Source organism: Leuciscus leuciscus (assembly GCF_965113295.1).
Source record: "Leuciscus leuciscus genome assembly, chromosome: 2".
In the NCBI taxonomy this organism is placed as follows: Eukaryota; Metazoa; Chordata; class Actinopteri; order Cypriniformes; family Leuciscidae; genus Leuciscus; species Leuciscus leuciscus.
The window spans coordinates 23,006,787-23,033,454 of NC_138726.1; the positions used below are offsets into that span (position 1 = coordinate 23,006,787).

General features: G+C 38.6%; 1 protein-coding gene across 2 annotated transcripts; it reads left to right on the top strand.

Annotated features, from left to right (window-relative positions):
• Window positions 1–1,585: 1,585 nt before the first annotated feature.
• On the top strand, window positions 1,586–25,363 carry acox3 (acyl-CoA oxidase 3, pristanoyl; the record flags this gene model as incomplete). Of its 2 annotated transcripts, none has more annotated exons than XM_082151927.1 (18): window positions 1,586–1,684; window positions 2,375–2,551; window positions 3,557–3,790; window positions 4,138–4,212; window positions 4,688–4,777; window positions 6,240–6,383; window positions 6,473–6,561; window positions 6,810–6,906; window positions 7,932–8,114; window positions 8,895–9,017; window positions 9,108–9,228; window positions 10,364–10,486; window positions 10,699–10,812; window positions 19,749–19,864; window positions 22,187–22,361; window positions 22,601–22,668; window positions 22,772–22,858; window positions 24,603–25,363. In XM_082151927.1, the coding sequence occupies 18 exons, from the start codon at window positions 1,598–1,600 to the stop codon at window positions 24,720–24,722; spliced, it is 2,223 nt and encodes a 740-aa protein (XP_082008053.1). In that variant the 3' UTR covers window positions 24,723–25,363. The 2 variants fall into 2 exon arrangements, with proteins under 2 accessions (XP_082008053.1, XP_082008054.1); XM_082151928.1 differs by having other exon boundaries at window positions 1,598–1,684; window positions 2,381–2,551.
• Window positions 25,364–26,668: the final 1,305 nt, after the last annotated feature.

A 26,668-nucleotide genomic window follows, 5' to 3' on the forward strand; every position in this document is an offset into this window, starting at 1 on the left:
CTGACAGGGCACAAAGTGGGTCACAAAATTCTCCACTAGTCTGTGTCATTACTCTCCATGGAACAAAACAGAGAGGAAGAGAGGGATTGAGTGAGTCCAGAGGAAGAGAAGAGATGAGAGGTCGTGAGAAAAAGTGAGGTCATCATTTGTGTGAAGCTGATACCAGGATCTGTGTTGAAACATGACTTAGGAATAACTAAATTAATAGTTTAATTAAGAATTTATTCTTAACATTGACTAGGTATTGAATGTATGTTGTAGGATTCTTGTATTGTGGGTGCCAATATGAGGCTCACAACTTTAGTGAGACTTTATTTGTTTGTTTGTTTGTTTATTACCTTCCTCTGTGTAGTGAAGTGATTATTACTCTATGCATGCATGCTGTATGACCATGGAAGGGTTTTCATGTAACACTGCAGCTTTGGCTAGCAAATCAATACCGAACCAGAATTCTTCAGATGTGTGAAGCCAAAAACAAGCTGTAACTTAACTCAACTGAACTTTTATTTATAAAGCACTTTCAAAACCATTAGAATGGACTAAAGTGCTGTCCATAAATAGTAAATAACTCTAAAATACATAGAAACATAAAATAACATCACATGACACCAAGAAAATCAACTTATTCAAAATATATATTTTTCCCCCAGTGCCAATCCTACACTTCTGGGCAAAACTTTGTGAAGGGGCCCCTGTCAGTGCATTCTTAAAAACCACAACATTTCCATAAACGTAAGTAATAATTACAATGGTTTTCAGTATGCAAGGTGCACTGACAGTTTTCTATAGGGGTGACTTCAGGTTGAATAGGACATTTTTTTTCCCCCATGTTATCTCAATGGCAAAAAGTGTCCCAACCTGAATTCACTCTTATAGAATTAAAACATCAAGGAAACAAACTGCAACCCGTTAAAACACGTTAAATTGGCAGTAAGTACAATTAAAACCAAATTTTCGTTGACAGCTATATAAATGCTTCTTTTTTTTTTTTAAATAGTAATGCTCTGGCACCATCTAGCTGTCAGAAAAACTATAACACACATCAGACAGAGCGCAACGCGTCATAATCTTAAGACCACGCCCACCTGGCGTTGTCACATGCTAATAACGCAAAACAAGGACTTTTGTGTGTGCCAGAATGACTCGGTAAAAAAAAATACTTTATTTCTGACTATTTTAGTTAATATAAGTGAAATATTATAATAGCTTTATTTATTTGTTTATTTGTTTGTTTGTTTGTTTGTTCATTATTATTATTACCAGACCTAAACACTGTGTAGCTGTGTGTATTTACTGAATGAGCACTGTGATTCGGCCTGTGTTCTCTTATTATTCTTCTCTTTACTTCCAAATCTGCAGAATACATTTGTAATAATTTTTATTTCTTACTTTTTATTATTTTCATTTCTTTCAAAACTGTTATTTATCTGTTTATGCATTTTTTTTTTTAAAGAATAATAATTTTGATGTAAAGAACTTTGAATTACCATTGTGTGTTAAATGTGCTATCATGTAAATCAATATAAATTGTATATACATCTAGTAGTGTATATATCTATGTGCGCCTTTAAGCAGCAGCGCGTTTCTGATTGGTTGGATGGGGTCACATGAGCACTTCCTCCTCCAAAGGGGCAGTGCTGTTGAGTTTAGTAGCTCTTGCCTGTGGAGGTTACTGGACAAGATTGTAAGACATTTGTTATTTCATTCAGTTGTACTATTCAAACTAATGATATGAAGATAAATCGTCATTCACTTTTAAAACATTTTCTTTACTGTTTATGAGTGGTTAAATGACATTGACGTTAAATAGCGTGCAAGAACAGTAATAAATGGTCGGTTGTACTTATGTTGTTTTGATATTGAGCTCTGATATCTAACTGTTATATCTATCTATATGTTTTTTTGCAACAGTCTCTACTTATATTTTCCATGTTACTCTTTTAACCCATCGCAAACAGTGTATAAATATCCCCAAAAACGTGTTGTTGTTGTGTTTGATCTAGTGAGAGTGTTGTAACAGACATTGAGCTTTGACCTGATAACTAACTTAGGCTAGATCACAAATGCTGCAAATGATAAATAGAGTTAGTTTGTGAAAATAAGTATTGTAAATGAATGCAATGAACTAGGCTAATTTACAGTTCCGGGTATCCAGAAAGTGTAACATAAGAAGAATATGCTGACATATTGATTGTATTAGTTACCGTAACTGGAAAACCCTGAATTACTTTAATGTATATGAGGGAATAGTTGATTCAGACATTTACTAAACATACTGCAATAGCAAAGGCAAATGTTTTCTTTCCTTAAGAAAATCATCATCTTAGTAAAATGTTGTGGACATTGTTGATTTGATTATGTTTATCTTTTTGAGTTTCAGGACATGAGTGTGCCAGCCATCACAGACGCTAAATGCGTTTTGGAAGAGAAAATGGATGAGGGCATCCCAGACCTTCCCAGTGGTCCACTCGACATCTACAGGAAGAGAGCATCCTTCAGCTGGAAGGACATGATGCGGTTTCTGGAGGGTGATGAAATCATTGCATTCAAGGTACAGTCAGATGATAATGTTTTGCTCATCCTTTTATTTATTTATTTTTTGTCCAAGAAAAGTACACATTTAGTGACTAAGATTGCTGTTATAACATTGTTACCATATAAATATATATGTTATACCAAGTCCTGATTTTCATAATGTTCCAAATATCCTCTTTTAAACAGCAATTATACACAATATAAAGTGGGAAGCTGTCAACTTTATAAATAAAAAGTAGAATTGCATCACATATCTGTCCTAACAACCCTATGGATTTAGTGCGCTTTTTTTGGATTGAGCTGAATTTCAAATGAATGATTCCTTCTTTTGACCAGTCTGAGAATGTCCACAGTATTGATGGGCGCTTTCGAAACACTGCTTCGTTTAGCTTTGAAACATTTACAAATATTTTGTTTAGAATCAGTGCTTTGGAGCCCATTTCAAACTCACCACAAGTCATTATTTCAGCAAATAAGTCTTTGTTACGTCATACTGTTTCAAACCTTTCGAGCATTTCAAAATTCGAACAGTTCGCTGCTAGATGTGATCGCTAGATGCGATCGAGTGAACCCATAAACAAATGTCTAATAGTTTTAACTGATATCATGTCAATTTTATAATGTGGGTTAATTTTTAATTAATGTAATGAATTTACATACTTATGCTTGTATAATAAAACATGAGAATATTGAATTGCTTAAAAAGGTCTGCCTAATGACACACAAAATAAGCACTACACATTAATAAAAGAACAGTTATATTTGTAGATTACATTTAATTGATTACACTTTCGTGAAAACGTTTGGTTTGTAAAAGCTGTAATTCTAAATGTTTAGGCTGAGTTTTCTTTGCGTTTTAGTGTTTTGACCGGCAGGCGCTGCCAACCTGTGGCGTTTTGAGCTCTTCATTTTGCTAAACAGTTGGTTCAGTTGAAGCATTGTTTCGAAAAGCTTTATTTCTCCCATCACTAGTCCATAGTCATTGATATAGATTTCTTTCTGTTTCTCTCTCTCTGAGCAGAAGCACGTGTTCAGAACACTGGAGAGTGACCCGCTCTTTGCCCGGCAGCCTGGTGAGGACGTCTCAGTGGAGCAGAAGCGAGAGCTCACCTTCCGCCGCTGTAAACAGCTATTTAAGTATGACTTTGTAACACGTGATGATGCCATGCAGAATCCCTGGAAGATGACCATCTTCAATGACTGCCTGGGAATGTATGACTGGTCTTTGGGAGCCAAGTACTTCCTTAACAAAGGGGTGAGCCCATTTCACCAAATGCCCTCCAGAGACCCGCAAAGCTTAAAGTCGGCATGAAACGGAAGTTGCAAGTGTCTTTTCTTCCCTATTGTGATTTATATCTAAGTGAAATGGCTTCTGGAATGAAAAAAAAAAAGCCCTCTCCGGAATAGTTCGTAATCCTTACAAAATACGAATGACCCCATATAAAGCTCACACAGAAGTGATTGCTTGATACTCATATTTTGCATTTTTTGTGGATAATTGTGTTCTCTTTATCATGCATTATTGTTTATTATTATTTGTGATGATAATTTCTTTAAAAAAAAGACTTTTAAACATAAACCCTTTGTTTTCAAACATATTAGATGTTTGGAGCCACAGTGGCAAACACAGGATCTCAGAGGCACCTGAAGTTTCTGAAGGACATTGAGCAAATGATGGTAAAACATTTTTTATTTTTTATTTTTTATGCAGCACATATAAAACCATATCAGCAATAAAATATTTGTTTTTAATATAACAACTTGACTGAAGGCTTCAGAGTAAATGTGCAGTATATCTTGATTGCGTTCATTGCAAATATGGATGGCTTGGCATAATGATGGTCACTACTGTACAATTCACTACTCAAGGGAAAATGCTGTTTTAATATTTGCTTTTAAAGATCAACGTAAGATTATTATTTGCTTTTAAAGATTATCATATTTTGGCTGCTCAAAGTATTATAGTATGATTTAGTGATGGCAATGACTGTCTCACATGTCATTCACCTTCCATTCAACTAGAACCTTCCAAGGTGCTGGGTGTGTGTGCGTGTGTGCGTGCGTGTAAAAACTAGCGAGTTGCCTTTGACATTTTTCATGGAAACCCACATGAGCCACTGACAGCAAATTAACATTGTCTCTCTCTGTTTAGACATTTGGATGCTTTTCATTGACAGAGCTGAGCCATGGCAGCAACACAAGAGCCATGAGGACAACAGCCAGATATGACCCCAGCACTCAGGTACTCTACTACCAGATGCGATGGTGTGAACAGTCCATTACCTGTAACCATATGGATGTAACAGAAGTCTAAACACATTGCATTAATTTAACACATCACCGAAAAGCACATTGCATATAACTTTTTTTTTAAATGAGATTAAACAAATATGCCCATACAAATCATAACTGGACATCGACTGTTGATTTATTAATCTTGGTAAATGTTGATTAAATAATAAGTAATAAATATTAAACTAATAAATATAATAAAAATAATATAAGTTACCAATGGCATAATAATGAATGCTATTCTTAAATAGTATTGGATGGATAATAAATGATATGTGTGTATAGCATTAATGTAATAAATGTATTAGTTACCAACATACATATTTAATTCACATTATCTGAATAATTCAATTCACAATCTGACAATATGGAGCCTTTTAAAAAATAAATCTCTGACTACTATGACTCACTTGGGCTACGTTCATACTGCAATCTTTAGTGCTCAATTCTGATTTATTGCTCAGCTCCGATTTTTTTTATAGCTGTTCACATTGTTGTTTTAAATGTGGCCAATATCAGATTCCAGTGTAAACAGATCACAGTGTGAACAGATGACCCGATAAACCATAGAAAGACGTCGTCACGCAGCACACTGTCATACAGAAGTAAACACAGAGGACATTAAAGTAAGTGATTACTCGTTGATTTATAGTGTGATCTGACACCGAAGCTAGGGAATTTATGCACATGCAGGCAATATAAAAAAAAACAAAGACGAGGATACGAAAAAAGAGAGCAGAGTTTTAAAACATTTATGATACGAGCCCTCATGTTTTGCTTCTGTATAGAGCTGTCACTGTAATACGTGTGAGTTCTGGCACATCACTGTCCTTCCCCTTCGCAACTGTCTTGATTAACTTTGTGTATGTAAAATCTTTGACTCCCACTGTGAGTTGTGACAAATGTTGCTCTAGAGTGACTTTAACGTAAAAGTTGCATGAATTCTGATATGACTGTTCAGACTGAGGTCACATTGCAAAACATCTGACCTGTATCAGATTTAGTACCACATATAGAAGTGGCACAAATCGGAATTGTAAAGATCAGATTCCTTGTGGTTTGTGCTGTTCACACTGGCTCGAGGGTGTTTTTAGCCCCCAATGGCTCCTTCCAGGCAGCTAACCCTAACCTCAACCTTAAACCTACCCATCCCCTCGCTGCCTGGAAGGCGCTGTTGGGGGCTAAAAACACCAAACACCTTCACACTGTCATGAGGAAAAACAGATCTGAATCACATGTGAGCAACAACAACAAAAATCGGATGCGTGCCACATTTACCAGCAGTCTGAACGTAGCCTTATAGCTCAATCCACCTTTCTTTCATGATTCTTTGACCTGGTTTTTACAATTGTTTTCCTTCTGTTTATTATGCCTGTTTATACAGCTAATGTATGTTGTTTTAAAATCTGCAGGAGTTTGTGATAAACTCTCCAGACTTTGAAGCAGCAAAGTTCTGGGTAGGGAACTTGGGAAAGACAGCCACTCATTCAGTCGTATTTGCACAGCTTTACACCCCTGATGGACAATGTCACGGCCTTCACTCTTTTGTAGTCCAAGTATGTGTGAAAGTACATTTTCAGTTCATTTTCTTTCCTTGTTAGAGCAGCTGTGACTAAAGCAGTTTTAATGTCATTTAATGTTATAGGTCAGGGACCCAAAGACCTTGCTGGCAATGCCAGGAGTGATGGTTGGGGATATGGGAAAGAAACTGGGTCAGAACGGTCTGGATAATGGGTGAGTTTAATGCTGGACTGTGGACTGATGAGATGTTGTGATTACAGTGTTTGGTCATTAGAGGGCGGTAAAAGAAAATCATAAATGGATATTTCCATCTGACTCGGAGTCTCACTTCATCTCTGTAATATATCCCTCTGCCCAGTGTCCATATAATGGAAAAGTTATTCTTCATTATACTTTTCAGTGTAATCATTTAATAAAACACTTATTTTGATTTGCATAATAAGTGATTTTGTTTTTGTCAGTTTTGCAGTGTTTCACAATCTGAGGATACCTCGGGAAAACTTGCTTAACAAAACAGGAGATGTTACGCCTGATGGGAGCTACGTTTCACCTTTTAAAGTAAGCAATATTATATCATTGCCTAATAATAGTTACATAAAGCTCAATGTTTTATTGAAGTTACACTGTAGAAATTATTATCTGTATTATCTCTTTGCAAATAAGACTATATACATAAACATTAGTAATAGCAAAAGAACAGCATTTATTAATTGTTTGTTGATTTTCAGTAAAAAGAACTTGAAGTATTTGAATTTCTCACTAGCTTAGATGAATAAATCTCACTAGCCTAGATTAATAAATCTCACAAGCCTAGATGAATAAAGTGTGATGGTAACACTTTACAATAAGGTTTTATTTGTTAACATTAGCTAACTACATTTGTTAACATGAACTAACAATTAACAATACTTCTACATCCATTTTTTATCTTTAATGGTAATCTCCACATTTACTTATACATTTTTAGGATCAAAAGTTGTATCTATTAATATTAATAATAATAATAAAAGTTAATAAAATGCTGTAAAAGTAAATTATTGTTTATTGTTGCCCATGATATCTAATGCATTGGCTAATGTTAATGTATTGAACCTTATTGTAAATATTTACAAATTATTCTTTAACACACCTTAAAAAAAAACAATATATATATATAGGTTATGTGCAATGCAACAGTATTTTATTGATGAACATGGGAAATAATAGAGCCATTTTAGTGCGTATCCGTGTAGACATCTTGCGGGCTATAAACCCTTTGGTCGCTCTGCAGTGGTGCAGTGGCTGTTATTCCAGCTGCTGTGCTGTGCTATGCAAGATGTGCAAGAAGGAATCCCTATGCTTTCATTTCAAACAAACAGGGAGTTTTTAATCACAGGAAAAGCCAGGCCGTCAGCCAATGGTACTGACAGAAAGACATAAAGGGTTTTTTCTGAAAACAAACAGAGGCGAGAGGTTGAGGATGAATGAATGAGATTTTGTTTGCCCTTCTTTTTCCTCACATTCTTTTTCTTCACATTCTTTTATTCTGTGGTTTGGTTTGTGTCTTTCCATCCTGTCTTTTTCCTTACCGTACACGTTCACAGGACCCCAATAAGCGGTTTGGGGCGTCTTTAGGGGCTCTGTCAGGAGGCAGGGTGGGCATTACGAGGATGGCACTGGTCAATCTGAAGCTGGCGGTGACTGTGGCTGTGCGATTCTCCGCCACACGCAGACAGTTCGGGCCCAAAGAGGATGAGGAGATTCCGGTGCTGGAATATCAGCTACAGGTACAGAATACTGACACACTCCAGTGGAAACATTTCAGGAGTTCTTCACTACATCATAAGGACTGTGGATAAGTCATAATTATTTTGTTGTATCTGCCTTTGTTTAGTCATGATCTGCCTTTAATTTATCATTAATTTAAAAAAATATATTTTTTATTAAATGCTTTTAAATGAAAGCTACATTTCAAATGTAACTGAAAAGTAATGCAATTTAATTAATTAGCATAAATAAACAAAAATCCAATGTGAGCATTTTTATCAGTTTTAGTATTTGTCATCTACATATATAATGGTAACACTTTGTTTATGTACTTGTATAACTCACTAATTTCTCGTATTTCACTGTAACTGCATGTACTGTAAATAAAGTGACTGTAAATAAATTAACTTTAAAATAACTGTATATATATATATAGTGAGAGAGAGAGAGAGATATGAGAGAGATATACATACATATAGATATATACATAGATATTTAATCTCACACACACACACACTTTATATATTTATCAAAATTCATACGTATTAAATTCACTAAATGGCCAAAAGTGAAACTGGCATATTGGAAACATTTAAAAATGTGCTAAACATTTCATAGGCCTTTGTAGGGATATGACCAGCGTAATCTTTTCGGAGAGTGTTTTCTTACACTTCTCAGTGTTCTTTTTCTGGGTATCATTGAAGCTAGCATTCATTTGTAGTTCTTGGATCGAACTCACTGCTTTTAAGCAATTTGTCTTTTGACTCATCCTGTGTTCATGTACTCCATCCCCGTTTCAGCAATGGCGTCTTATCCCATTTCTGGCTGCCGTGTACGCGCTGGAGCACTTCACCAGATCCTTCACCATGAACTTTGTCGAATTTCAAATTGGACTCATAATGAAGGACAAAAGCGACAGACAGGTATAGATCATAATGCTTTAAATATGCTGAAAATATGAGCATACAAAACATCTGACATTGATCACATATAGATTGTGTGTCACTCCTCAGGCTGAACTGGGCAGAGAGATCCATGCCATGTCATGCGCTAGTAAACCTCTGGGATCATGGACAGCCCAGCGAGGCATTCAGGAATGTCGGGAGGCTTGTGGAGGACACGGCTACCTTGCCAGTAAGGAATCTTTAAAATCTTCATGTTTAATGGAAGTACAATGAAAATTAAAAAAACAGCACTACGGAATCAAGACACTCAATGGAAACAATTCACAATGCAAGGGAATCGTCACACCAAAACGGTAACAAGTCAAAACACAACGAGTTCGCCACAACACAACAGAAATGCTCCTGCTCTTTTCTCAGCGTGCGTTAATGCTAAGGACTTCATATTATAGGTAATGGTCTCTAATATAATCCATATTTTGGACATTTGTTTTTACTGTATACAATTTTTTTTTCATAACCCCTTCAACTGCACTTATTGCTTTTTTCAATTTGCCAAGTTCTTTATAACTATGTGAATTTAAAGTGTAATTTAAAAGGCCCGGTACAGTAAAAGTACACATAGTCCCCATTTGTGTGTGTGCACATAGGACCATTTCCGTTGTTCGTGATGATTCCTTTGGGTTGTGGCTTGTTGTGTTGTGGCTTGTTTCTGTTGTGTTGTGGCTTGATTCTGTTGTGTTGTGGCTTGATTCTGTTGTGTTGTGGCTTGATTCTGTTGTGTTGTGGCTTGATTCTGTTGTGTTGTGGCTTGATTCTGTTGTGTTGTGGCTTGATTCTGTTGTGTTGTGGCTTGATTCTGTTGTGTTGTGGCTTGATTCTGTTGTGTTGTGGCTTGATTCTGTTGTGTTGTGGCTTGATTCTGTTGTGTTGTGGCTTGTTTCTGTTGTGTTGTGGCTTGATTCTGTTGTGTTGTGGCTTGATTCTGTTGTGTTGTGGCTTGATTCTGTTGTGTTGTGGCTTGTTTCTGTTGTGTTGTGGCTTGATTCTGTTGTGTTGTGGCTTGATTCTGTTGTGTTGTGGCTTGATTCTGTTGTGTTGTGGCTTGATTCTGTTGTGTTGTGGCTTGATTCTGTTGTGTTGTGGCGATTTCGTTGTGTTGTGGTTTGTTTGTGTTGTGTCTTGTTTATGTTGTGTTGTGGCTTGATTCCGCTATGTTGTTAACTCATGTTTGCTGTTTAAACTTGTTGTGTCGTTATGTTGTGCACTACTGGGCCACTGTAATAAACACCACGTCAAATATCAAAAGAAGAACTTTTAGTTCAGCTTGTGTTTATCTGTTAATCTGATTATCTATTCGTGTGAAGTGAACCGGCTGGGAGACATGCGCGACGACAATGACCCAAACTGCACCTATGAGGGAGACAACAACGTTCTCCTGCAGCAGACCAGCAACTATCTGCTCAGCTGGCTCCAGCACAAACAGGAAGGTCTCTACAAACTACAGCTTTTTCTTTATAGGCCATCATGGTTTCTCAACAATTTCCCATAATGACAGTTGTATAATGTTTGTTAACCATGACATCCAGATCATTCTTTGCATGCTGTTTTTTTTAGAGTTATGCAGAATATGAAGAATTATTTTTGTGTCTGATGTAGATTTGAAATGTCTTGCTTTTTCTTTTTCTTTTCCTCAATCAAGGTAAAGGAAGGATTGAATCCCCTCTTGAGACTGTGAACTTTTTAGAGGACATGAGCAGCATTCTGCAGAGCAAGTTCACAGTTGGCTCAGTGGAAGAGTGCATGAACTCAGCCGGTACGCAACATTAACACTACATTCTCCATAACAGGGACACATAAATGCACAACCACACGCACAAACCACATTACTCTTCTAGCATTCACTTCACCTCTGGTACCTATGTTTCTCTGGTGCTCTTTTTAGTTTTTTTTCAGCTTAAACCGTGTAACTTACATTTACACGTAATGTAACTTTTACCATTGAAACTTTGATTTGTGGATAATTTCAGCCTTGGGATTTTAAGTAGGACTGTTGGTCAATTAAAAAAATATATTAATCGCACAGATTTCTGTAATTTAATCCTGATTAATAGCATGTAACTTTAAAATTTGCTCTCCAAATTAATGTAAAAACAACAAAGACAATCATTTTAAATGACTGATATTTTAAATGTTTGTTTAGTGGCATTTCTTTAATGGCCTTATCACTGATAGCAATATTGATACTTATTAAAAAAGTAATTATTTAGTATAATTTATTAACAATTACTGAAAATTTGAAATGTTTCAACAGCTTTTGATGTAATTTAATGCTAGCCTAAAGATGTGTGGAAAAGACTTTAGCATAACTACTTCAGGAATTGTATTGTGTTCATTATTTTCCACAGATAATATTAATTCCAGAAATTAACACATTCTTTTTCTCAGACTTATTTTAAGGAAATTTAAGATTAAAATGTAAAGACGGATTAAGGTCAAAGTAAGATTATGTCATTGTAATATTTCCATACTATATTAAGATCTCTCCATATTGGTATTGATCTTTCCTCTTATCTCTTGAACCATACACTGTGTTGTTATGGTGTTCAAAACATTTTTGTGTTGATTCTATAAAATGTATAGCTCTAGTGCAGAATTTAATTTACATTTACATTTACATTTACATTTAGTCATTTAGCAGACGCCCTTATTCAAAGCGACTTACAAATTAGGACTAAGTTCAGCGAGTCATCATAAAGAGGCAAAAGCAACAACAACGCAGGAAGTGCTCAAAATACGAAGTTCAGGTATTATTCAGAGTAGCATAAGCCTGATAAGTGATGTTTCAAAGGGAAAGGAATTTATTTTTTTTTTTTTTTCTATAAGGTTAAGTGCTCGCGGAAGAGATTGGTTTTCAGCTGTTTTTTGAATGTTGTCAGGGATTCTGCATTCCGGATGAGGGTGGGGAGAGCGTTCCACCAGCATGGAACTGTAAATGAGAATGTTCTGTAGGGGTGCAACGGATCAAAAAACTCACGGTTCGGATCGTTTCTCGGATCAGAGTCACGGATCGGATAATTTTTCGGATCAAAAAAAAAAAAAAGACAAGACAAATAAACACAAGTTTTGTCTTTTTGTTTATTAACATTTTTAAAATATTAAATTAAAATATATAAAATCAACAGTGGGTGTGCGACGGGTTCATTCCATGAAGCGTGACTATAAACACACTGATAGCGTTTGTGATGGCTTTAGCCCGGTCTGATTGTGCAACGTTGAGCTCCTGTCAGTGAAACACTGAGGTGATGTCGCTTCAAATGCGTGGCCATGCTTGATGTGTTTCCACGGATGTCCCGATACTACTTTTTCACTTCCGATACGATACCGATGCCGCAGCATATCGGCTATTTGCTGATACCGATATCAATCCGATATTTTTATTTTATTCTTGAACTAATACTACTAATAATAAAATATATGGAAGCACTTTGCTCAATTAGCCACATAAAAACATCTCACTCAAATGGAGAACAAATACTTCTCCAGTATATAGTCCACAACAACAGTTGATAATGAAAGACTGTCACCCTTTATTCAAATGACCTTGAGATATGTTTGGTAATTGTAGGCTACCTGAATGAATTTAAAATTAATTTGCTATATTTCAGATCAATATATTTGTTTCCTTAAAATTTTAATTAACTTTAACGTTATTCTCATCTGAATTATAAATCATTTATTTCTGTATAAAATGATACTACCATTAAAAACACATTTGATTTTCTTTTTTAATCAATGTAGAATGTGTAACTTCAAAATAAACAGATTACTCTGTTTGAGGACAAGAAATGAAAACCAATGCAATATAATGTCCAAAAGATGAGATAATTTTTGCTTTTAAACAGCGTGTGTGTGTGTGTGTGTGTGTGTGTGTGTGATTGTTCGATCGCGCCCGTGCCTCTCTCTCTTTCTCTCTCTCTCTCTCTCTTTCTCTCTCTCTCTCTCTCTCTCTTTTTCTCTCTCTCTCTCTCTCTTTTTCTCTCTCTCTCTCTCTCTGTCTGACACACACACACACACACACATTCCAGCATACATCGCAGCCTGTTCATTTTGCCGCGTTCATATTTTTTACAGTCTATGGTTCACACCATACGCGAATAGAGAGTCAAATTCGCGTCTAGTTCGATGCTTGAACAGCTTGAATCCTTTCGCGCGTCCAAAGCGAATAGGACGCGCCGCGCGCGTATAATGATAAAGCGAGCGTTTGAAGCGAAATAGACGCGTGTTCCAGGGAAGCCAAAATGCTCCCATACAGGGGATTTATATGACGCGGGGCGTTCAAGCTCCTCCGTTCCTCCGCTCGCCATGACCACGCTGTGTGTGGACTGAACATGCGCACAACTTTTTTTTTTTTTCATAAATTAATCCGCGGATCACGTGTGTGCCGAACCGAAGATATTGATCCGAACGGATCACGGATCAATGATGATCCGTTGCACCACTAATGTTCTGGAAAGTGATTTTGTGGCTTTCTGTGATGGAACCACGAGACGTCGCTCGTTGACCGATCGTAGGTGTCTGGTAGGGATGTAGACTCGTAGGAGTGAGTGAAAGTAGGAGGGAGCTGAGCCTGTGATAGTTCTGTAAGCAAGCGTCAGTGCCTTGAACTTGATGCGAGCAGCTAGAGGTAGCCAGTGCAGAGAGATGAACAGAGGAGTGACGTGGGCCCTCTTGGGCTCGTTGAAGACAAGACGAGCTGCAGCATTCTGGATCATCTGTAGGGGTTTGGTCGCACATGCTGGGAGTCCAGCCAGAAGGGCATTGCAGTAGTCAAGCCTACAGATGACCAGGGCCTGGACGATAAGTTGTGTTGCATGCTCAGTTAGGAAAGGCCTGATCTTCCTGATGTTGTGCAGTGCAAACCTGCATGATCGAGCTGTCTTTGAAATGTGATCTGTGAAGGTCAGCTGGTCATCAAACGTTACTCCAAGATTTCTGACCGATCTTGATGGGGTGATTAATGATGACTCTAGCTGGATGGTGAAGTCGTGCTGTAGAGACGGATTGGCAGGGAGGACGAGAAGCTCAGTCTTTGCCAGGTTGAGTTGCAGGTGGTGTTCCTTCATCCATGTGGAGATGTCCGCCAGACAGCTTGAGACCCGTGCAGCTACTGTGGGATCATCTGGTTGAAAGGAGAGGAAGAGCTGTGTGTCATCAGCATAGCAGTGGTAGGAAAAACCGTGTGCCTGTATGATGTGTCCCAGTGATGTGGTGTAGATGGAGAAGAGGAGGGGACCAAGAACTGAACCCTGGGGAACCCCTGTGGTCAGCTGATGTGCTCTGGATATCTCGCCTCTCCATGCGACCTTGAAGGACCTACCTGTGAGATAGGACTCAAACCAGTGGAGTGAAGTTCCTGTGATGCCCAGTGATGAGAGGGTGGACAGAAGGATCTGATGATTCACCGTGTCGAAGGCAGCAGACAGATCCAGGAGAATGAGGACTGAAGATTTGGAAGCAGCTTTTGCGATCCGTAGGGCTTCTGTGACTGACAGTAATGCAGTCTCAGTTGAATGTCCTTTCTTGAAGCCAGATTGGTTGACATCCAGCTGGTTGTTTAGAGACAAGAAGGATGTTAGTTGGTTGAAGACAGCTCTTTCAAGTGTCTTCGCAATGAATGGTAGGAGAGAGATAGGTCTGTAATTCTCTACCAATGATGTGTTTAGCGTTGGTTTTTTGAGCAGTGGAGTAACCCGAGCCTGCTTGAATGCTGTAGGGAAGGTGCCAGTGTGGAGGGATGAGTTGATGATGTGTGTGAGTGATGGTAGAAGTGTGGGAGAGATGGCTTGTAGAAGGTGTGAGGGGATGGGGTCAAGCGTGCAGGTGGTAGGGTGACTGGAGAGGAGAAGTGTAGATACTTCTTCCTCGGTTAGCGAAGAAAAGGAGGACAGAGGGGTATTGGCTGTGGAAGGGGTCGGTCTGGGTTCCTGTGTGTGTGGAGCTGAGAACTGACTGCTGATAGCTGTTGTTTTGTTGGTGAAGAAGGTCGCAAAATCGTCAGCAGTTAAGGAGGAGGCGGGAGGTGGTGGAGGTGGACAGAGGAGAGAGTTGAATGTCTTGAAGAGTAATCGTGTGTTGGAGGAGCTGTTGATCTTGTTGTGGAAGTATGAAGATTTTGCAGCATGAACATCAACAGAAAAGGAGGAGAGGAGAGATTGATACATACTCAGGTCAGATGCGTCTTTTGATTTGTGCCATTTCCTCTCCGCTGCCCTGAGTTTGGTCCGGTGTTCCCGAAGAACCTCAGATAACCAGGGGTTAGAGGGAGTAGTGCGTGCTGGCCTGGAGGAGAGAGGGCAGATAATGTCTAGAGAAGAGATTAGAGTGGAGCATAAGGTGTCCGTTGCGGTATTCACATCCAGAGATGAGAATTGTGAGGGTGGGGGAAGAGAGGATGACACGGCAGAGGAGAGATGGGAGGGGGAAAGTGAGCGCAGGTTTCGTCTGAAAGTGACTGGTGGTGGGGGTGGGGGTGCAGGGGTAGAGAGTTGTAGGCTGAAAGTAATGAGGAAATGATCTGAAACGTGGAGAGGTGTCACCAGGATGTTTTCTGTGGTGCAGTTGCGTGTGTAAACCAGGTCCAGTTGGTTGCCTGATTTGTGAGTAGCTGTGGTGATGAGTCGTTTGAGATCGAAAGAGGCTAGGAGAGAGGTGAAGTCTGTTGCATGTGGCTTTTCGAGATGAATGTTGAAGTCACCGAAGACTAGAAGTGGGGTGCCGTCCTCAGGGAAAGTGGACAGCAGCACATCCAGCTCATCTACAAAGTTACCCAGCTGACCTGGGGGGCGATAAATGACTACAATATGGATTTTAATGGGGGTTGTAAGTGTAATAGAACGATATTCAAATGAGTTGTTGTTGCATAGAGAAGAGAGCGTGGAGTATTTGCAATTGTTAGAAACGAGAAGCCCTGTACCCCCACCTCTCCCAGACTGGCGAGGGGAGTGGGAGAAGGAGAAATTGCTAGAGAGAGCAGCAGGGGTTGCTGAGTCTTCTGGACGAATCCAGGTCTCAGTCAGCCCCAAGATACTAAGAGTAGAATGAGATGCAAAGGCTGGAATGAAGTCAGCTTTATTGACTGCTGACTGACAATTCCATAGACCCACGGAAAGAGAGAGAGGAGTATGTGAGGATGTGAGGATGGGACGCAGATTGGCAGTATTGCGCTGCCTATTGCGCGTGATGAAAGGACGGTGCCGAGAGATAACAGGAATGTATTGAAAGCACATGTTGATTAAGGTGAACAATAGGTAAGTAGAGGGAAGAGAAGGGGAAGAGGAGATACTTAAGTGCCTTTCAGGTGTCCTTGCTCGGTGGAGTCGCGCAGGTAGAGTCGCTGGTCTTTTCCCGAGTCGGTCTTCACACGAGGAGGCTGAACACGAGAGCTGAACGCTTCCGCTGACGCTTCCGCGACAGCGCGCAAATTACACAGATATACGGATAATGCTTTCACCGCTTGAGTGAGTACAGCTGTTTCGGTCGGGCAATTAAGTGTAAATAACGCGAAAATGTGGCAATTCCAACCTGCTAGGAGCAAAGGCTTAAGTGCAAATGTAACAATAATTTTAATTTTCACTCGCGGCTGTTGTTAATTGTGTCAACGCGTCTCTCTAAAATACAGAATTATGTGAAGTTAAAAATACAAAGTAACAAAAGGATCGAAGATAGGCTTACCTTGACTAAAAAACAACAATGAAATAACAGGGTGAACAGTATTCTGGCAAAAACACTTGCGCGTTCTAGCTGTGCCTCTAGTTTAATTTACACAACCTAAAAGCGTAATACTTTTCTTTTGAAGCACTGGTATTTTCTTCAGGAACTGCAAATCTAGTTCAGTTCTGTTATTCAGCTAGAGAAGCATTAGTTTTGTTTAATAGAGTCATTTTTCATTCACTCTCAAAGGAAGCCAAATAAACAAGCTGAGCCTCATGTGTCGTTTTCATATCCCACTTTCATGGTGCTGGTTTTGTGTAATACAAGATGTTTGTGTGTACAAAGCTTTTTTCGAGAGCACATTATCTAATACATAAATCGTCACACCTCCACCGCACACAGAGAGAATGTGAGAATCTGCGTCACGCTGTGTTTTTGTGTGGTTTACTGTTAAAAGTGCTCCTTGATGCTGCAGACGGCTCTAGTGGGAGAGTTTTACATCAACTGAGCTACACATCTGTTAAACATCTGCTCTCTTTATTGACCTCATTCCTCAGCTGGTAACTCAAATCATTGTTGCCTGGTTACAAGGGTCAGAGGATCATCGTTTTAATTGGATGAGGACAGGGAGTGGACTGCTTGGGTTTTAACTGACTTTTGTCACCTATCGCATCATGTGACAAGCACCCAGGGAGTTTTTAAATGCTAGACCAGTTTTAATATTGTTACTCACCCCAGCTGTTTTACATCAAAACTCTGAATACCCTCTTCTGTACCTATAACAGTCCATGTCTTCAATTAGTCCACTTCAGGCAAACTAAGTATAATTTACACAATAAACACATTCTGTCATCATTTACACACTCTTATTTCGTTCCAAACCTGTATGACTACTTGAATCCTTTATATATAATGCTTTACAAAAGTATTATGCCCTTGTAATGCACATTTTAATGTGTTGTAAGATCTCATGATTAATTGTAACCACAGTTATAATACTTATATGTAAAATATACACTGATGTTAAAAACATTATGACCAGCCACAGGTATATGGACTGGTGAATATCATTGATCTTCTCCTATCAAGGCCACATATTAAGGTCTGGGTAGTTTAGATCAGTTCTTGTAGTCAGCGTGTTGGATGCAGGAGAAATGTGCAGGAATAAAGATCTGAGTGATTTTGACAAGGGCCAAATTGTTATGGCAAGGCTACTGGATCAGAGTATCTCTGAAATGGAAAGGCTTGTGTGTTTCTCTCTGTCAAAAGTGGTGAAAATTTACCAACAGTGGTCTGAGGAGGGACAAATCACAAACCAGTGACAGAGTGTTGGGCGCCCAAGGCTCATCGATGCACGAGGGCAACAAAGGTTATCCCATCTTGTCCGAGCCAACAGAAGGTCTACTGTTGCTCAAGTCACTCAAAATTGTACTGATGGTTATGGGAGGAATGTGTCACAGACCAATCAGAGTGCCTATAATAACCCCTGTCCATCGTAGAAAGTGCCAACAATGGGAATGCAAACGTCAGATCTGGAGCTTGGAGCAGTGGAAGAAGGTTGCCTGTTTTTTGTTTTATGTCGTCACACGTGCGCAGTTTACCTGGGGAAACAATGTTACTAGGAAGCACTGTGGGATGATGACAGGCCTATGGAGAGAGTATGATGCTCTGGGTAATGTTTGCCTCGGAAACCCTGGGTCAGGCCATTCATGTGGACATAAATTTGACTTGTGCCACCTAAACATTGTTGCAGACCAGGTACACCCCTTCATGACAATGGTGTTCGCTGTTGGAAGTGCCCTCTTTCAGCAGAATAATGCACCTTGTCACACTGCAATTGTTCAGGAATGGTTTGAGGAACATGATGAAGAGTTGAGGGTGTTGTCCTGGCCTCCAGATTTGCCAGATCTCAATCCAATTGAGCATCTGTGGGATGTGATGGACCAACAAGTTCAATCTATGGAGGCTCAACCTTGCAACCTACAAGAGTTGAAGGATCTGCTGCTAATAACACCTTCAGGGGTCTTGTAGAGTCCATGTCTCAGCGGGTCAGCTCTGTTTTGGCCGCACGCATAAAACAGCATATTAGGCCGGTGGTCATAATGTTTTGGTCATAACATATTTTTGCCCCCAATTTTTAAATGTTTTAGGCAATTTTATCTCTCTTTTTGTTGTTTTTGCCATAAAAAAGTATCATTGACACTGGTAGAGACCATTTAAATCCATCTAAAAAAAAACAATCAAGAACCAGTGTCGCTATATGCATAAATACAATCATAAATATTTGCCTTCAGATATTTATCATACTCACTAATTTCTTCAGAACTTATTTGCTGGATCGGTTGTTGAATATATTTGCTTAGAGTTTCATTCTCTGTGTGGTCTTGTTTCACAACATTCTTTTCACAAACTTCTTCTCTTATTTAGAGAGGTTTGTTGGTTGTTTCCTGATTTATTAGTTCCTTTATAAGATGGGAAAGCAGTTTTCTGGTCTTGTGTTGTTGTTTATAAATCCAAAAGGATGTCCTAGTTTGAACTGATTAGGTTAATGCAGTCTTGGTCAGTAGATCTGGATTTTTGCGTAGTTCATCAGTTCATGCTGTAACTATAGCATCAATGCACTTAAGTTCATCTCTCTATGGACCTAGAGGTCGGGTTACTTCTGCGTCATGTGTTTGAGAATTACGTCCAAACTTCAGCCATCCAAAACACGAGATTCTTTGTTCTTTAGTCACAGTCCCCACCCAGATACCTTATCCATGATAACATCTGTGCGTGACCAAACCTCTCCAAAACAGACCCCTTCCAACAATAGCTCCAATATCTGTTTAATATATGTTCAGTTATCTTGTTTAGTGAACCTTTTTAGGACCCTTTCCACATAATTGTATTTCCCAGCTGCAGTCCATTACACTATCATCATTAAACAATAAATCCACTGTCATATCAGTGATTCTGTCAATTTTTTTTTATCTCTTACTCAATGTTTCGCATTATCTTCCCATCTTTTTAATTTATCTTTTGGTATTCTGTCCTCAGTGCCTCTGGCAGCGTACAAGTGGCTGGTGTGTTTCTTACTGGGTGAGAGCCAGAGGAAGCTGTTTCATGAGAAATCCTCTGGACTGGGAGACTTTGAGGCACGAAACAACAGCCAAGTATGTTTTAATCCTGACTTTAATTGCATCAGACTTTAAAATGACATGTATGTTTACTGGCAGCTCAGAGGGAGGTGAGGTATGCTATAGGTTTATAAAATGTACAATTACCCAGCTGCCTTATACTGTACCTCACTCTAAGTGTGTTAAGATGTTACGTCTTATACCAGATATGGTTAATAACATCATAGAAAGTTATATTTTATACAGTGCAGATCACTTGTACAGGTCTCTCTCTCTCTCTCTCTCTCATATTCCTATCTATATAAGGAGCCAAAACACTATGAGCAGTCACAGGTGAAGTGAATATCATTGATCATCTCCTAACAAGGCCACATATTAAGGTCTGGTTAGATTAGATGGTAAGCAAACAATCAGTTCTCGTAAGCAAGATGTTGGATGCAGGAGAAATGGACAGGAATAAAGATCTGAGGGACTTTTACAAGGGCCAAGTTGTTATGGCAAGGTGACTGGGTCAGAGTTTCTTTAAAACAACAAGGCAGTTTTCTTGTTTTTTCAGGTTTAAAAAAAAAAACTATGTATGAATTCATCTACTGTATGTTGGCCAGTCACGTCATGTCAAAAACTGGGCCAATTTACCTGAACCATAGACACATGTGCTGTAAACACATGTGCTCAGTGTTTTCCTATTGTCTTAAAGTCCTTAGGCATATTTGAAAGTAGACTTTTGACTGAAAGTTATAGTTATGCTATATAATATCCATTCAAGAATCATGTTTCACCATGTAGATTTAAGGTTGTTATTCTTGGGAGAATGACGTTTTTTTTTGATAATATATTTTAGTATCAGGCTTAATCATTGGGCAAGCGCACCCTGCGTTTCCCATTAATACCTTCTGTACAGTCCCGTCCCGTTTATGACTTATATCTAATATAAAACAGGCCTCTGGTTCTTCATACATGTCTTAAACACTGAACAGACACTTGGCTCAGACATATCCCTTACTTAATATCTGTTCCACTGAGCTACAAATCTACATCACACTGAGCATTTCAAAGGGCCGCTGTCTGACCTCTTGAAGGATTTAAACCCTTTCTGGCATATCAGATTAATTTAGATCCATATATGTTCTCCATGGGGTCAGAGTCACATGCAGGATGTGTGAACGCTACTCGCATCACGTTTCTGAGGATGTTAAAGTATCATGGTCGGACCAAATCAAGCATCAACACAGTAATGAAACACAGCCGTTACACCACACACACATACAGTGGCCTAGATACTGACATTTACCATTTAAAAAATCTTTAGAATTTTTTATTCATGTAAAAATCAATGTCATTTTGGAGCAAGTACTGTCCAAAACCAGTCATGGATTTATTCATTAGATCCAGTTATTTCTGGTTTATATTGAGATCACTTCCTTTTATTACTCGCTTATCCTCCGCCATTCTCAAGTCAAGGGTCCTATATGCTGACCAATAGCATATCTTGAAAACTAAAGCCATTGCACAATTTTAAGCCAAATTTTCGTTCTCAGTGACCCATAATTTTATTATCAAATAAATGCAGCATAAGTGACTTCTTTCAAAAATAAAATAGATTATTATTTAATAATGATTATCACTACACTCTCAGAAAAAAGTTACAAAAGCTGTCACTTGGGCAGTACCTTTTCAAAAGGTACACCTAATATGTACCTTAAGTTACTGTACCAATATGCACCATTTAGGTACAAAAGTGTACCTTTTGAAAATGTTTTGCCCCAGTGACAGCTTTTGTACCTTTTTTTACTTAATGTACTTAATTATTCCAGTTGTCTATGTGTGTGTTATGAGGGTCTAGTCTAGCTAAAAGCATGTAGTCAGTTAAAGGCCATATGATATAATGAGTGGAGCTTGGACACTGTTCACCTTGACTTCATATGAGCTTTCTGACACATAAGAGAGTGAGTTTAACTTGAGCTTTTTGGAGGGATGAACAAGAATAGAAGGGAAACAGACAGAATGGGATCGAGCAGGTTACAGTAGGTGACCAATGATTAAATTGTCCTAAAACCTGCAATGAGAGCAAGAGGAAAATTAATAAAACAGACGTCCCTCACACACATTACTGACCCAGCAACCACCAAACACAGAGAATCACTCAGTCTCTAGCAACCAGACACAAACACAAGCACAAGCTTAGGTCGTGAATGTTTTTTTTCTTTTGAATTTGTTCCCTTCTATAAACATCCCAATTAGTGTCTCGTCTGTGTGTCATGACCTGGCTCGTGATTATGTGGGTCGGACATTCAACTTCATTTACCCCTTGACTCCATAAACACTCATCTTTCTTTTCCCCCCTCTCTCTCTCTGTAGGTGTATTACTGTCGCTCATTGGCTATTGCCTATATTGAGCACACAGTGCTGCAGCGTTTCCATGACCTGATAAAGGATGAACAGACTCCAGCTGCTCTCAGATCAGTGCTGGGGCGTCTCTGTGCTCTCTATGGCCTGTGGGCTCTCACCAACCACATGGCCGTCCTGTATCAAGGTTAACGGCATGTTAAAATGATTTTTTGAAGGATCATGTCACACTGAAGACTGAAGAAATGGCTGCTGAATAGTAATATTAATACTTGTAATAATATTTCACAATATGACTGATTTTACTGCACCTAAGAGACTTCTTTCAAAAACAATTACAAGTCTTACCGACCCCAACACTTTGGATGGTAGTGTAGCTCTTTTGAAGGTTTCTTGAGTTGGATTATGGTCTGTTTGTGTTTATAGGAGGTTATTTTTCTGGTCGCCAGCCGGTTGACTTCATCCAGACAGCCGTTCTCACGCTGTGTGGCCAGGTTAGTGTTGTGTTAGCTGTAGTTCAGATACAGACAGCCTCACTAATAAGTGCATGACGATGCAAACATCAGGAAGGCTTTTAATGCACTCTCTCTGTGTTAGCTGAAGGATGATGCTGTGGCGTTGGTTGATGTGATCGCTCCTCCTGACTTCATCCTGAACTCGCCCATTGGCAAGGCAGATGGTGAGGTAAGAGAACACATACACAGGCACACATGTGCACATGAAGAACACTACTCACCAGCCCTCCACTGTGACTGTGGAATCACTTATACAGACAAATGTCTCCGAGAGCTGCAGAAGTGATCATCTAATTTACAGTGACTCCAAAAAGGATTTTTTTCATCCATTTTTCCAGTGACGTTTAACCAACTGGTTACAAGGTGATTTTAAGTGGATGTACTGAATGAAGTCAGTTCCTTTAATTTCACACAGGTGTCCTAGCTGAGTAACTACAGGTGTTTTATCGAAAAAAATTTTTTAATGTTTTATATGAAAAGTGTTTTTATAGTATCTTTGTTGAATAAATAGCACTTGCTATGTTGAATCTTACATTAATTTTTGTTTGGTGTTGTTGGTGCAGAATTAGCTGTAAAAGAGTAACTGTCATTGACTTGCTACTGCTAATAGATACAGACTTGCTGCTGTGAGCATGTAAGATATGCTTTAGCTGAATTAATAGACATACATAAATGCTATAGCAGATCTAGGCAGGTGGAGCTGGGGGAGGTAGAGGGTTTCAGAGGATTACCCTAAAGCTGAACCAGACTATTTGAATGTTGAGCAAGCATTGGCAGCAAAGGACAATCAGCTTGCTCCATGCAGTAATGATGTGATTGCTTGCAGACTGCATGTAAAGACAGCATCAGCCTGCATCCTATAGAGTTTCAGGACTGAACCAGATATATATAAACACACACACCCACACCCACACACGCATAAATATATACAGTATATACACATCCACACATACATGCATATAAACGAACAAATGACACTTGATCCAAATGTTAAAGTATATGTTATTTTCACATTTAAAGACATTTAAAACATTTTAAAGGCCACTGTTATGACTGTATTCATGTGACTGTACATCTTTTTTTATCATATTTATCAGTACTGTTAATGTGTTTACTAAACTTTTTGTGGAAAAAATACATAATTATACCTTCAAACTATACAAGTTGTTTACAGATTTGGAAACATAAAAAGGTGTTTTTTAAACAATAATTTCCCCTGCTAGTCTATTAAATAAGTTGAGACTGTGAGACTGACAGCTAGTGATGATGTAATATTTACTGGAAAATATTACAGCTTAATGTGTCACATAAGGGGGTAAAGTTAACATCACCTAATAAAATCAACAATTATTAGAACTTTGGGTGGTGCATTTATTTCCACTTGTCACAAAAAAACACAGTCCAGTTAATTAAAACAAACTGGAAAAGCTGGAGGGTTTTTCCATTGTGCAAGACACTGCCCTCAAGGGGGTTTAATTCATTATCCCTCAGAAACAAGATTCTGACTAGACATTATGGTCACTGACTCATTCCTCCAGTCATATTCTCTCAGCACTTGTTTGGCAGGCCATTCATTTCGAAGTTTAAGAAACAACAGTGCCTTACTGAAACACTAGAGCTGTCACATACACACCCCACTGACACACAGACCTTTATACTGATTCCCCTGCTCAGTGAGACACTTTTCATGTTTATAGTTCGGTACATGCTTACTGGAAATGAACTCTTCACTGAGTTTATAGGCATTGAGTTCTTTTTTTTTCTGATAAAAGGGAAGTCTTTTTTTATGAAAGCTCTCCACATGCTTGTTTTCTGACTGTTATTGTCTTGTTACTGATGGTAAGTCGCATGCCTTGACCTTACCTTGACCGTGTTTTTTGCGATTCAGTGTCTGTGTGTTTCTCGTGTTTCAGCTCTACAAAAACCTGTGGTCTACAGTCATGCAGGGTAAGAACGTCTTGGAACGGCCATCTTGGTGGGCTGAGTTTTGCTCTGACAAACCTGCAGTTGGATCTTTCCGAGCCAAACTGTAACTCCTCACGCTGGTCAGTGTCGGAAAACAGGATCGTTGCAGACATTCGTCTGTTTGTCCTTAAAGCCAAACAGTTTTATGATGTTATCATACTGTCATACAGTTTTCATTGATAAATTCAGCCTTGATTAAGTTATGAGCTTATGGAAAAAGGCCGGGAGGTTTAAAAAGTCCAAGAAGAATCACAACCATGTTGATCACTGTAAAATTATGAACAGATACACAAAAATGTACTAAGATCAGCCTAAAGTAATATGTGTGGTGTACTGTAAACATTAATAAGAGCACTTATAACACTTTCTAATTCATTGTGCCAACTCATTGGTTTGGTTTGACTCTATAAATATTAAAGGTTTGCGTTATAGGCTGTCAGACCTATTGTTTGAATGCACAAACAACTAAACCATAACAAATCCCTCAATAACAGTGTTCAGAGGCTAACTAATTGTACAACATTTTGTCATGTTGATAACTGCATTCATCTAGATCTACTTAGGAGTGCATATGTATGATTGATTATTTTACATAATGCCATTATGGATGATGAATGATTGTTTAATACATTATATGTTATAATATGCAAGAATGTAATTATAATAAATTGTTACTTTTTATCAAAATAAATACTTTAAATACTTTGAACTGGAGTCTTTTTATTTAGACATGAATGTGGTGCATCTGTACGGTATATTATCATATATTACCCCATGTTGAAGCATGAGACCGTAAAATAACACTGTAGTTTGACATCTTGAAAACCATATTAACCTCGAAACTGTTATTAATTGAGATGCCTGATTCAGATGGTTTTCCCCATTTAAAGATTATTGTGCTGGTCATTAGTGTTATTCTCATGGATTTGGGTGAAGATGGACCATTATTGTGTGCAAGTGCAGGTGAGGATCTATACTGCATGCATTAAACCTAAAGAGAGAGAGAGCTCATTATAACAAAGCTGTATACTTTACAAAAGAGTGATACTGGGTTTCCCCTACGAACCTTTCAGTGAACAGTTCTAAAATGAAGTGTAAAAACATTATAATAATCTGACGAATGTTTTTCTACTATAAAGAACATTTTGTGCAATGGAAAGGTTCCAATCCACAAATCCGACTTGTGAACATCCGACCATGTTTGTTCATTTGGCCAGATGAGAACTGGCGAATCCAGTTTTTTCTTAATTTCTCTCACCTGATGGAGTTTGGGTTCCTTTCAACTATCGCTTTTGGCTTGCTTAGTTGGGGTTCAAAAGACACCTCATATTCAGTAATACTATCACTATTAGTCACTGTCGGACGAGAACAAAGCTTTAACTGAATTGAGCTGGATGGTGACCCTGTAAAGCTGCTTTAACGCTGAATCAAATTTGATCGACACTGAACTGGATTGAATCAACTGACTCGAGCTGAATAATGACATTTCTGTCTTTTGCTGCTTAGCTGAATTGAACTATAGTTTCATAAATGATTAACTTTACACAGTTATTGAACTGAACTGAACCAACATTGAGCTGACTTGAACTGAATAATTACACTATTGTCTTCTGTAGAGATGCCTAACAGCGGAATTGGAATTTGTCTCATAATTGCTGAAGTTTTCATCACTGGTTCTGTTATTTTCTTATTTATTACTGTGAAGTTGCTTTGAAAGAATTTGTATTGTATAAAGCGGTATATAAATAAAGGTAATTTGACCTTCATGGAACCATCATGGCAAAAAAAAAAAGAACCTTTTAAGAGTGTACAAACCTCAGTGTTGTCTGGGGAAAAAAGGACTTCCTGTGTTGTGTAAATGTTAGTTGTGTAAAAGCTACTCAGATCGCAGCCAATCAATCTCTCTTTTGTGTATACTGTTTAAATATACACAACCTTATTTATTCCCAACCATGGGCCAGCACAGTACGGCACGCCATGGGATTTTTCTCCTCCTCCCCAGCACCACTTCTCT